This window comes from Orycteropus afer, unplaced genomic scaffold (genome assembly GCF_000298275.1).
Source record: "Orycteropus afer afer isolate SDZICR_OR568_19922 unplaced genomic scaffold, OryAfe1.0 scaffold00732, whole genome shotgun sequence".
NCBI lineage: Eukaryota > Metazoa > Chordata > Mammalia > Tubulidentata > Orycteropodidae > Orycteropus > Orycteropus afer.
Window position 1 is genome coordinate 835247 of NW_006922319.1, and position 12083 is coordinate 847329.

Genomic DNA, 12083 nt, shown 5'->3' on the forward strand with positions numbered 1-12083 from the left:
AATTAAAACAAGTCCACAAGAGCCAACATATGACCTTGAATACATCCCTCCTGAATTTAGAGACCATCTAAATAATAGATTTGATGCACTGAACACCAATCACCAAAAATCAGAATTGTGGGATGACATCAAGAACATCATCCATGAAGAAAGCAAGAGGTCATTAAAAAGATGAGAAGGGAAGAAAAGACCAAAATGGATGTCAGAAGAGACTCTGAAACTTGCCCTTGAGTGAAGAGTAGCTAAAGCAAATGGAAGAAATGACAAGTAAAATAACCAAACAGAAGATTTCAAAGAGCAGCTCGAGGAGACAAAGCCAATTACTACAATGAAATGTGCAAAAACCTGGAGTTAGAATATCAAGAGGGAAGAACTTGCTTGGCATTTCTCAAGCTTAAAGAACTGAGGAAAAATTTAAGCTTCAAGTTGCAATATCCAAAGATTCTAAGGGCAAAACATTGAATAATTGAAGAAGCATCAAAAGAAAATGGAAGAAATACACAGAGTTACTGTACCAAAAAGAACTGGTCAATCTTCATCCATTTCAGGAAATGGCATGTGATCTAGAACCAATGGTACTGAAGGAGGAAGTCAAAACTGCAATGAAAGAATTAGTGAAGAACAAGGCTCCTGGAATTGACAGAATACCGATTGAGATATTTCAACAAACAGATGCCCCACTGGTGGCACTCACTAAGTTATGCCAAGAGATTTGGAAGACAACTACCTGGCCAACTGACTGGAAGAGATCTCCATTTTTACCCATTTCAAAGTTAGGTGATCCCACAGAATATGGAAATTAAGAAATAACAAGTGATGTTTGATTGAAACCTGGACATTTTTATATTACACTTTGAAATTCTAGATTTTATTTAAACCCTTTTTTTTTTTTTTTTTTTTTTACAATGCTTTGGCAAGAGAAAGATGGCACAACATCATTATTATTAAATAATTATAGAAGTCAGGGTTCCACACTCAGCCTTTGCTGACACTTAGGTGGATTTCCTTATTAATGGTGGTGGAGTTGGGAAGCCAAAACCAACCTGCTTTATACTTGGCCTTCTCTGACACCCCCCAATTGGTGTATGGGGGCACCTCTTTAGAGATTCATGAGTGTAGATGTCTAGGCTCCTCACTTAGAGAAGCATACCTGTCAAAAGTGACTCTGGCAAATTGGGAGAAGCTGGGATCAGGAGTTCAGGGCATCTTTAGGCTAAGTGAAGATGCATGTAGGAGCACAAGAGCCAGGCCAAATGTGGCTTCTCCAGAGATAGCTCCAAGTTCACATTGGTTCAAGGTAAGGTTCCAACCTGAACAATCAGGCTGTTGGAGATGTTAGAGGCAGCTGACCTTTGGCTAGCCCAAACAGCTACAGTTCCTCCCTGTTCCTCACCCCCTGCTAGCATTTTTAGGTCTCAGGAACAAATCAAAGTCCCATCAACCCTCCACTCCTAAAGCCTGAGAAACAGCAAAGCTAAAGTGATGAAATTCCACTTGGCACCCAAATGTCTAATCACCTCATCTTCAGGAGACCAGGCAGGAAGATCTACACTACACTCCATGCATTGAGATGTAGCCCTGTCAGTATAAAACTGGCTGAAGGAGGGATTTCCTAGTCCGTCATCTATGGTGCAAAGTGGGGGCACATGGAGAAGAGTCTCCTTCTCCACCAGACAGCTTTTGAGGCAAAGAGGACCAGCTCGCCATAGAACTGTTTCCTGCTTTCTGTGAGCAATTGAACGGCTTTCATTTGCCAATACTTTGTGAGTGTCTCGTGTGTGCAACTCAGTCAGACTAGATCGATATGACACCCAAGGAGTAGTTGATATCACTAGGATATCCTCCTTCTAGCAGTCTTATGGCTGGTTATAATTTTGAGATAACCTGTGTGTGCAATACAGTGTTTCTTACATAGTTGTGTGTGCAAGTGTGACATGAGTGCTGTTGGGCAAGGCTACAGAGGCAGTGAAAGACTGTGGGTTCCATTTAATAAAATGCAAGGCATGAACCAGTTAGCAGAGGTAAGGGTATGTTACCTATCTCATTTTATTTAACTTTAAAATACATCATTATTTAAAAATTGAATCTCCTTTTTAGCCTTCTTCCTAAAAGAATTAAACTCAGTTTTTAGTAAGTCAGTAAGGATTCTGGTGGTACAGTGATTAAAGCATTTGGCTGCTAACTAAAAGACCAGCAGTTCAAATCCAACAGTTGCTGAGGGAGAAAGATGAGGCGGTCTGCTCCCTTAAAGATGTACAGCCTTGGAAACCCTATGGGGAAGTTCCACCCTGTCCTAGGGTTGCTATGAGTCAGAATTGACTTGACAGCAGTGGATTTGGTTTCGTTTTGGTTTAATCAGTTACACATATAAAGAACCAATGAAATAAAAGATTGGGAGACAAATGATGAAGTGTAAGGATTGCGGGTTGTGGAAGGAATATTGTTGTTGTTGTTATGTGCCGTCGAGTCGGACCTGACTCATAGCGACCCCTCCTTGGGTTTCCGAGGCAGTATCACTACAGAAGTAGATTGCTCCATCTTCCTTCCGAGGAGTGGCTGGTGTGCAAGGGATACTAACACCAAAAAAACTAAGATTCAGTGAGTAAATCACACTTGAATTCCAAACTAGTTGTTTTGAAGCCTACATTGATTGAGCAGTGACCATGAGCTAAGTATGTGTCATGACTGATCTTACTTAATTTTCCCAGTAACTCATCATGTATTATTATTATCTCCATTAATTTTTTCTTTCTTTTTTTTAAGCTAATGAGAAAATGGAAACTCAGATTAGGTAATTTGCTCACAGTCCCACAGCCAGGATGTGGCAGAACCAGAATACAAACCTAGGTGTGACTCCGGAATCTAGACTCTTAATCATACATGGTACCAACTCTGAAGGTAGCTGTTACTGGGGCTCCAGTCAGGAGAAGACCAAGATTCAGTGGCAAGAGATCTATTCCCTGAAGATACAGAGGAAATCATCTATAATAAAGGCATGAAAATAACCAAACCCAAACTTGCCATCAAGTCAATTCTTACCCATTGTGATCCCATGTGTTTAAGAGTAAAACTACCCTCTACAGGGCTTTTAACAGCTGACTTTGGGGAAGCAGACTGCCAGGTCTTTCTTCCAAGGCACCTCTAGGTGAAATTGAACCTCCAATCTTTCAGTTAGCAGACAAGCACTTAACTGTTTGACCCACCCAGGAACACACACTCTCTCTCTTATGTAATCACATATAATGAATTTTTGTTTTCTAAGAAAACAGTTAACCATGTATTTCAGGCAAAAACAAACAAACAAACAAACAAAAAAACAACCAAACTCACTGCTGTCGAGTTGGTTGCAACTCATAGTGACCTTTCCTTGGGTTTCTGAGGAGGTATCACTAAGGAAGTAGACTGCCCAGTTGTCCTTTCAAGGAGTGGTGGGTGGGCTTGAACTGCCAGCCTTCTGGTTAGCAGTCAAATGCCTTGGGCACTACACCACCAGAGTTCCTTGCAATTCAGCATCAGGATAATATTTTACTTTTCTTCCTCTTAACATTTTGTTGTTTTATACCTAACAAATCTCAGAATGGGAGATAGAAATAACTTGTTGTTGTTGTTGTTATGTGCCGTCGAGTCAGCCCTGACTCATAGTGACCCCTCCTTGGGTTTCCGAGGCAGTATCACTACGGAAGTAGGATTGCCCAACCTTCCTTCCGGGGAGTGGCTGGTGGGTTTGAACCACCAGCCTTCTGGTTAGCAATCAAGTGCCTTAGCCACTATGCTACCAGAGCTCCCAACTAGGTTGATAAAATGCACATTATCCATTCACATGTTCATCCAGCAAGACCAATACACTGTGAAAGCCCCAACACAGGGAGTTCAAAGTTTTAAGTTGGCTTCTAATTGTGTGACATATAAGGGCATAGGTTCCTGATTTTATGGTATGTGGAGTATTGTGTTATCAACTCTTAAAGGATTGTTTATCCAGATAAAATGACTGGTTTTTCTTATGCAATTTTGGGACAGGTAGGGAGAAAGAAATAGGAAGTAAGTACATTTAATTGGAGGAAAGAAGATGAATATTCTTTCCTCATTCTTAAGGCAAATTCTTTTGTATGTATGGGATTACCATGGTTCCAACCCACCAGCCACTCTGAGGAAACAAGACTGGTTAATCTATTTCCGTAAAGATTTACCACCTGGACAGAAGTGGGTTTGGCTTTTTGGTTTGGATTTCCAAGCTATTATTGCGTATCAGCATTACTTTTTCATGGAGACCACAAGAATAGGAATCTGAGAGATGCCGGCAGGCTTCACGGTAAGTAAGAGGTTCCTTCTTCCTAATTTCAACTACAATCCATCTACATTCTTGGGCTGCTGGATTAGGTAATTCATCCAAATGCAATAAAGGATAAGCCCCCCCTTTTTTTTTGGCTCCTCCTGATTTTGTACAAAAGTGAGGACTCCTGTGTCTTAATAGAAATTTGTTTTGTAATTTAAAATCTAGACTGTTGCCTTTAGGACAACTGAATGTTAAGTTATATTTCCCTGTTTATTAATGTGTCTCATCCGATAGCCAAACCTCTCTAATTTCACTTAGTACTATTTTTCTTTGTTCCCTTGGGGTCCTGCAACAGGGGCACTAGAGAAAAATCTAGTGAAGACACGTACTTCAATTGGAGCAAAAAAATACAGATTGGCTTGGAAGGCCCACTGCCTTTTAAGAAATGTGGGCTTATAAAGGCAATGTGAGTGGGACCAGTATCTCGTTCCACTCAGGCCTCACTTCAGAAACCAACTAGTACATAGGTGCACAGTAAATATTAACTGAATGAATCAATAAATACGTATATAGATAAATGCTACAGCTCTTTGCAAACATGGTCGCTATCTTGTTGGGAGTCCAGGTCCTTATTTAACTAATTCACCGCCCTCCAGTGATTTCAGACTGAGGGAGGCCCCTCCTTGGGTAGTAGTAGATTGCTCCATATTCCTTCCAGGAGTGGCTGGTGAACCGCCAGTCTTCTGGTTAGCAGTCAAATGCCTCAGGCACTGCACCACCAAAAACCAAAAAACCAAACTCAGTGCCATCTAGTCGAATCCAACGTACAGCAACCCCTGGTGTTTCAGAGACAGTATCTCTATGGAAGTAGACTGCCCTGTCTTCCTTCAGGGAAGAGGCTGGTGGAGTTGAACTGCCACCCTTCTAGTTAGCACTCAAACGCCTTAGGCATCATGCCACCAGAGCTCACACCACACCAGAGATCCTTTTACACAAAACTGGAAATCATTCCTTTCCTTGGCCAGGCGGAAGCAAACGCTTGTCAATCCTCGCGAGAGGCCGAGCAAGAGCGAGGAGCGTGTCCTATCGCCACAGGTAAAACTACTCGCTTTAGAACATCGCGAAGCAGGGTCTGGAAAGAGATTGGAGGGCGGGGCTAGCGAGGCCGTCGCGCAGACATGACGTAATCAATTGGCGTCAGCAGAGGCGAGGACGCCGATAGCTGTGGAGAGAGAGTTTTCTTGGTCCTCAGCTCTAACACTCAATGGCGGACACCGTCCAGCAGCCTCCTCAGCCTGCCGGCGGGAAGCGTAAAAACAAGGCTCTGTACGTGCAGGCTAAGCGGGCTCGGCGCTGCGACACCGGTGGGCCCCGGCAGCTGGAGCCTGGACTACAGGGCATACTCATCACTTGCAACATGAACGAGCGCAAATGCGTGGAGGAAGCCTACAGCCTGCTCAATGAGTACGGTGACGACATGTATGGGCCGGAAAAGGTACCAGCCCCGGGGCGGGCGGGCCTACGGATATTTGAGGGAGGAGGGAAGGCTGCCTAGCCGGTTTCCTTTATCCGTGTGCGCGCATTTTGTGGGAGTAGTGGCGGGAGAGCCGGACCTGGGCTGTTTTGGCCTCCTCCCGCTACCTCTATTCCAGACTCCGCCCTCGGCTGGTCTCTCAGTTCCAACCCTCGCGAAGTTCTCACGACCTCAGGAGTCCTTGACCACCCCGCCCCCAAAAACCAAACTCTCTCCTATCGAGTCGATTTTGACTCACAGCGACCCCTGTTGGGTTTCTAAGGCTGTAAATCTTTACGGAAGCCGACCTCCTCCTCTTTCTTCCGCGGAGTGGGTGGTGGGTTATAACCACCCACCTGTTTGGTTTGCTTTAACCACTTTAACCAGAATTCTTTTTGACTGCCCAAAGGAGACTTTTTAACATCTGCATGGTGTTAATGCTTGGATTCTGGGATTTCTTTCCATTATTCCACGATATTTTTGTTGTGTGCTTCTCAGTCTGTTCCAATAAAAGCGATCCTATATGACAGGGTAGATAGGATTTCCTAGGCTGTATCTTTCTGAAAGCAGAGCGCCAGGTCTTTTCTCCTCAAAGTGGCTGGTGGCTTCAGATGAACTAAACTCATTGCCATCCGGTTGATTCCAACTCATAGGCGCCAAATGGACAGTGTAGAACTGCCCTATAGGGTTTCCAGGGCTGTAAATCTTTACAGAAGTAGATTGCCTCATCGTTCTCTGTCGGAGCAGCTGGTGGGTTGGAACCACTGACCTTTTGGTTCGGATCCCAGTGCTTTAACCACAGCATCACCATAGCTCCTGGTGGGTGCAGATAGGTTGTAAAGGTCTTGTTTAATTGCTTCCTGAGGGCCAGGTGTTGTGCTAAAGCTCTTCAAAAGTAAAACATTTAACACTCACAAGAATCTGGTGAGGTATGCAGAGGAGTTCACAAGGGCAGGCTTCATTCATATTCACCATATCTTATCATCTGAGTACTTGGTGGGTGGCACAAATGGTCAAACGCCGGATTAGTAGCAGAAAGGTTGGTAGTTTGAACCCACCCAGAGGCCCCTTGCGAGCTAGGCCTGGTGATCTGCTTCTGAAAGGTCACAGCCTTAAAAATTGTAGGGAGCAGTTCTATGCTGCAGACATTGGCCTTGCCATGAATTGAAATTGACTAGATGGCAAACAGCAACAGCCTTTTGTGGTAGCACTGGGTGGGTTCAAACCACCAGCCTTTAGGTTAGCAGTGATCGCAGTTCACTTGTGCCACCCAGCCTCCTACTGTTGTATTAATACCACCTAAACTCTAATTGTCCCATCACACTTTGGAAATCTTACTGGTTTTGTCTTGGACCAGTACACACATAACAAAACCAAACCGAACTCACTGCCATCGAGTCGGCTCCGACTCATAGCAACCCCTTCTTGGGTTTCTGAGGCAGTATCACTACACACATGACATTAAATGGAAGAAGACAGCACAGAGCTGATTAACGTTCATGCTCTGTGATTTGCTAATTTTGGGAATTAACAAGTTACTTAACTACTGAGCTAGAGTTTTTTTTTTTTAAAAAAAAATGAAAAATAATGTATTTCCTGAGGTTATCTTCAAGCTAAATAGTTTCTTATGCACATAAGATACTTTCTGATACATAATAAAGGATCATAAATGTGTGCAATTATTATTAGTGCCAATTGGCAATCCCATTGGTAGGGCAGAGAACTGGGCAGCAACTCATGTGCTTTGTATACTGTTGCCTTGAGCAAGTTTTTGAACTATTTCTGTGCCTTGTTCCTTAGAAGAACAGGAATAAAGATTTTGAATTCTGTAAGTATTTGGTGCCATCTTACCAAAAGGAGTGTATTCTGACCCATTAGGCCCATATCTGATGATGGTTTTCAGGTCCACTCTGAAATGATTCCTCTGGTGAGCACATTTCCCTCTATCCCACACTCAAGATACTTCTGAAAACATTTTCAATTGATATGTACCACAGTCTGAGGGAACACCCTTCTTCCTTTGCATTTTGGAGGAAGTGATTTCTTAGTCTCGGTAAAAACTGTCAATATTGAGCCATCTGCCACTGAAGGTTTCACATAAGTACTTAATTATAGTTTTTAAACATGCGCTGTTGTGGCATGTCTGTTCATTATTTATACACAAACAGTTTACAGACAAGAATCAGCAGTCCTCTGGAAATGAGGGGGAAGACGATGATGTGGAGGCTGCCTTGAAGAAAGAAGTTGATGACATTAGGGCCTCTACAGAGATGAGGCTAAGAAGATTCCAGTCCATGGAGAGTGGAGCGAATAATGTAGTCTTCATCAGAACATTTGGGATAGGTGTGTCTGACTTACACTCTTTAAGATTGTTCATCCTATGATATCTGCACATTTCCCTGTCTCACTGCATGCTACCTAGAACATGGCTTTTGGCCATGGTTCGTTTGCTTCCATCGTGTTAGCACTAGGCAGATGGAGAGGTGGGATGCTGTAGTGGGTGTGGCATTCGCTTGGCCACTTCTTCTGTAGTAACTTCAGGCAGAATGAGAGTGTGTGTGTCCTAAGTGGGGCAGCTGCTATTCAACTCCGGCCAGTTGGATAGTATAGTCCTGGTAGGGCCAGATCTTCTGACTTTCCGCGGGTGGGGGGTGGTTTTAATCTGGATAGGTTTCTTGGTTTTTAAATGTAGTCAACAAATTTAAAAATACTGAAAACACTGAGCAGGCCCCAAACAGACTTGTACTGTAGACAGGATGTGGCTCCTGCTTCATAGTCTTGTACACTTCAAGGTTCTGGGGCTTCTGTTCTTCCCAGGTCGGGGACCGAAGCTTTTGTGCTAACTTAGCTAATGGTTTAATAAAACCTTTTTAAGTGACCTATAGATTTTCATTTTGTTTTTATAAGAAAGTGTACTATTTATTTAAGGTTTGTTACTGATAGTTGCCATTCTTATATGAAAACAACAAAGTGCTATTGCAGTTAGATAAATCAGGATTTCACCAAAACGTTAACCCCACTGTCTTTATGAACAATTGTTTTTAGTTAAAGCAGTAATAGAACTGAAGAGTTAAATATTAAATACAGTAGACACTAAATAAATAATAGTTGGAAAAAATGACTGGGAAGACTCAAATTTGATTGTGAAAATACCTACTAGCATCAATGTATGTGAATGCCAGTTTCCTTTAGATAGTTTGAATAATCTCTAAAATGTCTGAGAACTTAAGTTCTTAACCTACTTGGCTTGCTCTAAGCTAACTTTCTCTTTCTCTTTCAGAACCTGAGAAATTGGTGCATCATATTCTCCAGGATATGTATACAACCAAGAAGAAGAAGACTCGGGTTATCCTACGTATGCTGCCCGTTTCTGGCACATGCAAGGCTTTCTTAGAGGATATGAAAAAATATGCAGAAACATTTTTGGAACCTTGGTTTAAAGCACCAAATAAAGGGACATTTCAGATTGTGTATAAATCTCGAAATAATAGTCACATGAATAGAGACGAAGTTATCAAAGAATTGGCAGGTTTGTTTCTCTTAGTAGATACCACATAGGCCCAATATTAAATACTTGTTTCTAATATTTTTAAAAAAAGAAATAAGGCTTGTGATTTTGAGTGTGGAACAAGTATATTAAAATGTCCTTAAAATAATGTCCAACTTCTGACGAAATCAAATCCCACTTCTTTGACATGCGATGTCTTGATCAGTCCAAATCAGTTTATTCTCAGTCTCTTCTGACACCAGCTGCACATGCAGCATTTCTTCCTCTGACCCTAATTGTTCAGTGTTAAGTCACCCCTCACAAGTCAAGGGTATAATTCTGCATTCTGCCAAGTTTGCCAGAGACTTCAGATGCCATCTGCAAACTTGGAATTCCCCATGACACCCTCACTTCTGATCTCCTGGGTCCTAGTACCCCCTTTGGTTTTATTTGTTAGGACAAGACTCAGAGCTCAGAAAAGCACTATACTTACTTTTATTATAGCAAAAAGATACCAATGAAGAGATTCATAGGGCAAGGTCTATCCCAGAAGGAACATGCTACCCTCCTGTGTGCATCAATGCCATACTAACCAGGAAGCCTATGGATCTTCCATGTCCAGAGCCTTTATTTGGGTCCCGTTACTTAGGCGTGACTGTTTGAATCAGCCTCCTTCCCCCTAAGGTTGTGGCAGTATCACCAAGTAGATCTTTCTGCCTTGCCACCTCATTAGCATAACTTATTCTGGAACCCTCATCAAAGATTCTTCAATGACTAGTTGACTAGACAGTTTTAGGAGATGTCTGTCAGGAACCAAAGACAAAGACCAAATTCTTTGGCAGTTAACCTCACACAAACCTGATTTTGATAAGTTGAGTATGAGCTTTTCTGGTTGTTAGATAAGGTATTTTCCAAATCAAGATTGAATTTTTTGTTTTATTTTGGTTTTTAAAAAGAAAACTACTCTTTTCAAATGTCTCAGGATTTTATTTGTATTTATTTATATTGAAAGGTTCAATGGAGTACCTTAGAAGAATGGACTAATGTATATTATTTTAACAAGTCCCAAAGGGATAAAAGATTATATTTATCGAGCACAATAGTATCCTTGGCCTAAGTTTTTTCTTAATTCTTTTTGGTACAGGAATCGTAGGCAGCCTCAATTCAGAAAACAAAGTGGATCTCACCAACCCACAGTACACGGTGGTGGTGGAAATCATTAAAGCTGTCTGTTGCCTGAGTGTTGTGAAAGATTACATGTTGTTCAGAAAATACAATCTCCAGGAGGTAGTGAAGAATGCCAAGGACCTGGCACAGCTTAACCCAAAGCAGGCAGCACGTGCAAAAAATGGCAAAGAAGCGAAATTGGAGCCTGGTGACAAAGCAAGTCAGAGTGACCCAGCAGGAGAACATAGCCAGCAGGAGGCGCTGGAGAATGCTGAGGAGGTGGATCAGACAAAACCAAAGTCCGAGGCTGATGGGGAATGAAGGAGGCACTAAAGCTCAACTTGCTAGTCCAGTCCCTGGAGAATCCAACTTGAGAAAATGACCTCACATAGGGGAAAAAGTCATTTAGTATTGAAGGTGGGTTTCTAACTGGGGTTCTGTAAGATGTTGCTGGGGTTCCATGAAAAATTATTGCTGGGGAAAAAAAATTTTCTGTTTGAACTTACTGTGCTGCACATGGCTCGTAATCACTAGTGGACAGTGATGGAGCAGCCCTGTTAACTATTCTTAGGTCTTCCAGCCTCATGTGGCAGCTCCCAGTTGGCCCACATCCATTTGGTTGAGCCAGGGGAAGCTGTTGGCTAAGTAGCAAACAAGGTAGTGCACTTAGAGGAGGCTAGGAGGAGGATGACCTTGGCTTCTCCCTCATACCTCCCTTCCCCATCCTCCCTCGATGCACCCGATTGTTCTCAGCTGATTTGTGGGAACAGATAAGTTCTATGTGATAGAAAATCAGAGGGAAATTTTTATTCTGAGGAAGGAATTTTTACATGCCACAATTCAGCTGTCCTCTGCCACTTTGTTGTTAAACATTGCAAAAACATGGACTGTGTAGAAATGTTTTGTGATGTCTGTATTATTTTTGTGTATGTGATTTTCTCATTTAATTGTTATGCCTGTTTTTATATTTTATTGACATTTGTCAAATCTGATGGTCCAATGCTGCAATTTATGAAGCAGGGTGTGAGGTAGAAGACCATTCTAACTATCAACCTACAGACATTTCTGATAAGGTTAATGATGAAGAATTACAGTTACCTGAACTTCTTCAGTATACTGGTACAACAAGAGACACACAGACTCTACAATGAAAGCTACTTATCAAGGGTTTTATGTGGACTTGTAAACCAAACTGTCTTACTCGATTGTACATTGTAGCATGCAACTTACAGCTCTAGCAGTTGCTCTGGTAATTTGACAAGTAAAGATGTTGATCATTTTAAATGGCTATTGGAATATTGAAACAGTAAAACTTTTTTTTTTTAAGTTCATGTTTAGTTAAAATTCCGGAAACATGTCTTTTAGTACCAGAACTTATCCCAGGATAGAAAAATTCATACCCGTTGGTTAAAGTCTAATAATGACAATATGAAAATGCCAGGACAAGATGCAGTATGAAATACTGAAAAGACTACTCTCAGTTTAATAAGGTTTTATGTAAGTAACAAAAACAGTAATTTCTCTGTCCAGGTTAATGAGTAAAAAGGTTCCACAAATATTTTTCATGGTACTGCATTTGTAAGATTTGTAAATGATGAAATTCAAGAAAACCTTTTCTGCTACACAGAGCAGCCCAGAACAAA

The 12083-nt window shown here is 41.9% G+C and overlaps 1 protein-coding gene across 1 annotated transcript; it reads left to right on the forward strand.

Annotated features, from left to right (window-relative positions):
* The first annotated feature begins 5537 nt into the window (after positions 1 to 5537).
* THUMPD1 (THUMP domain containing 1) lies at positions 5538 to 10761 on the forward strand. The gene is made up of 4 exons (XM_007957352.2): positions 5538 to 5768; positions 7955 to 8129; positions 9067 to 9315; positions 10418 to 10761. Exons 1-4 carry the CDS (start codon positions 5538 to 5540, stop codon positions 10759 to 10761), a joined length of 999 nt encoding a protein of 332 aa, XP_007955543.2.
* The last annotated feature ends 1322 nt before the right edge of the window (positions 10762 to 12083 follow it).

Bases quoted from the DNA above. Each gene is read 5' to 3' on its own strand.
- THUMPD1 (XM_007957352.2), top strand. From the start codon at position 5,538: ATGGCGGACACCGTCCAGCAGCCTCCTCAGCCTGCCGGCGGGAAGCGT. The intron at 5,769-7,954 runs GTACCAGCCCCG...ATACACAAACAG, and splicing joins ACATGTATGGGCCGGAAAAG to TTTACAGACAAGAATCAGCA. The intron at 8,130-9,066 runs GTGTGTCTGACT...TTTCTCTTTCAG, and splicing joins CATCAGAACATTTGGGATAG to AACCTGAGAAATTGGTGCAT.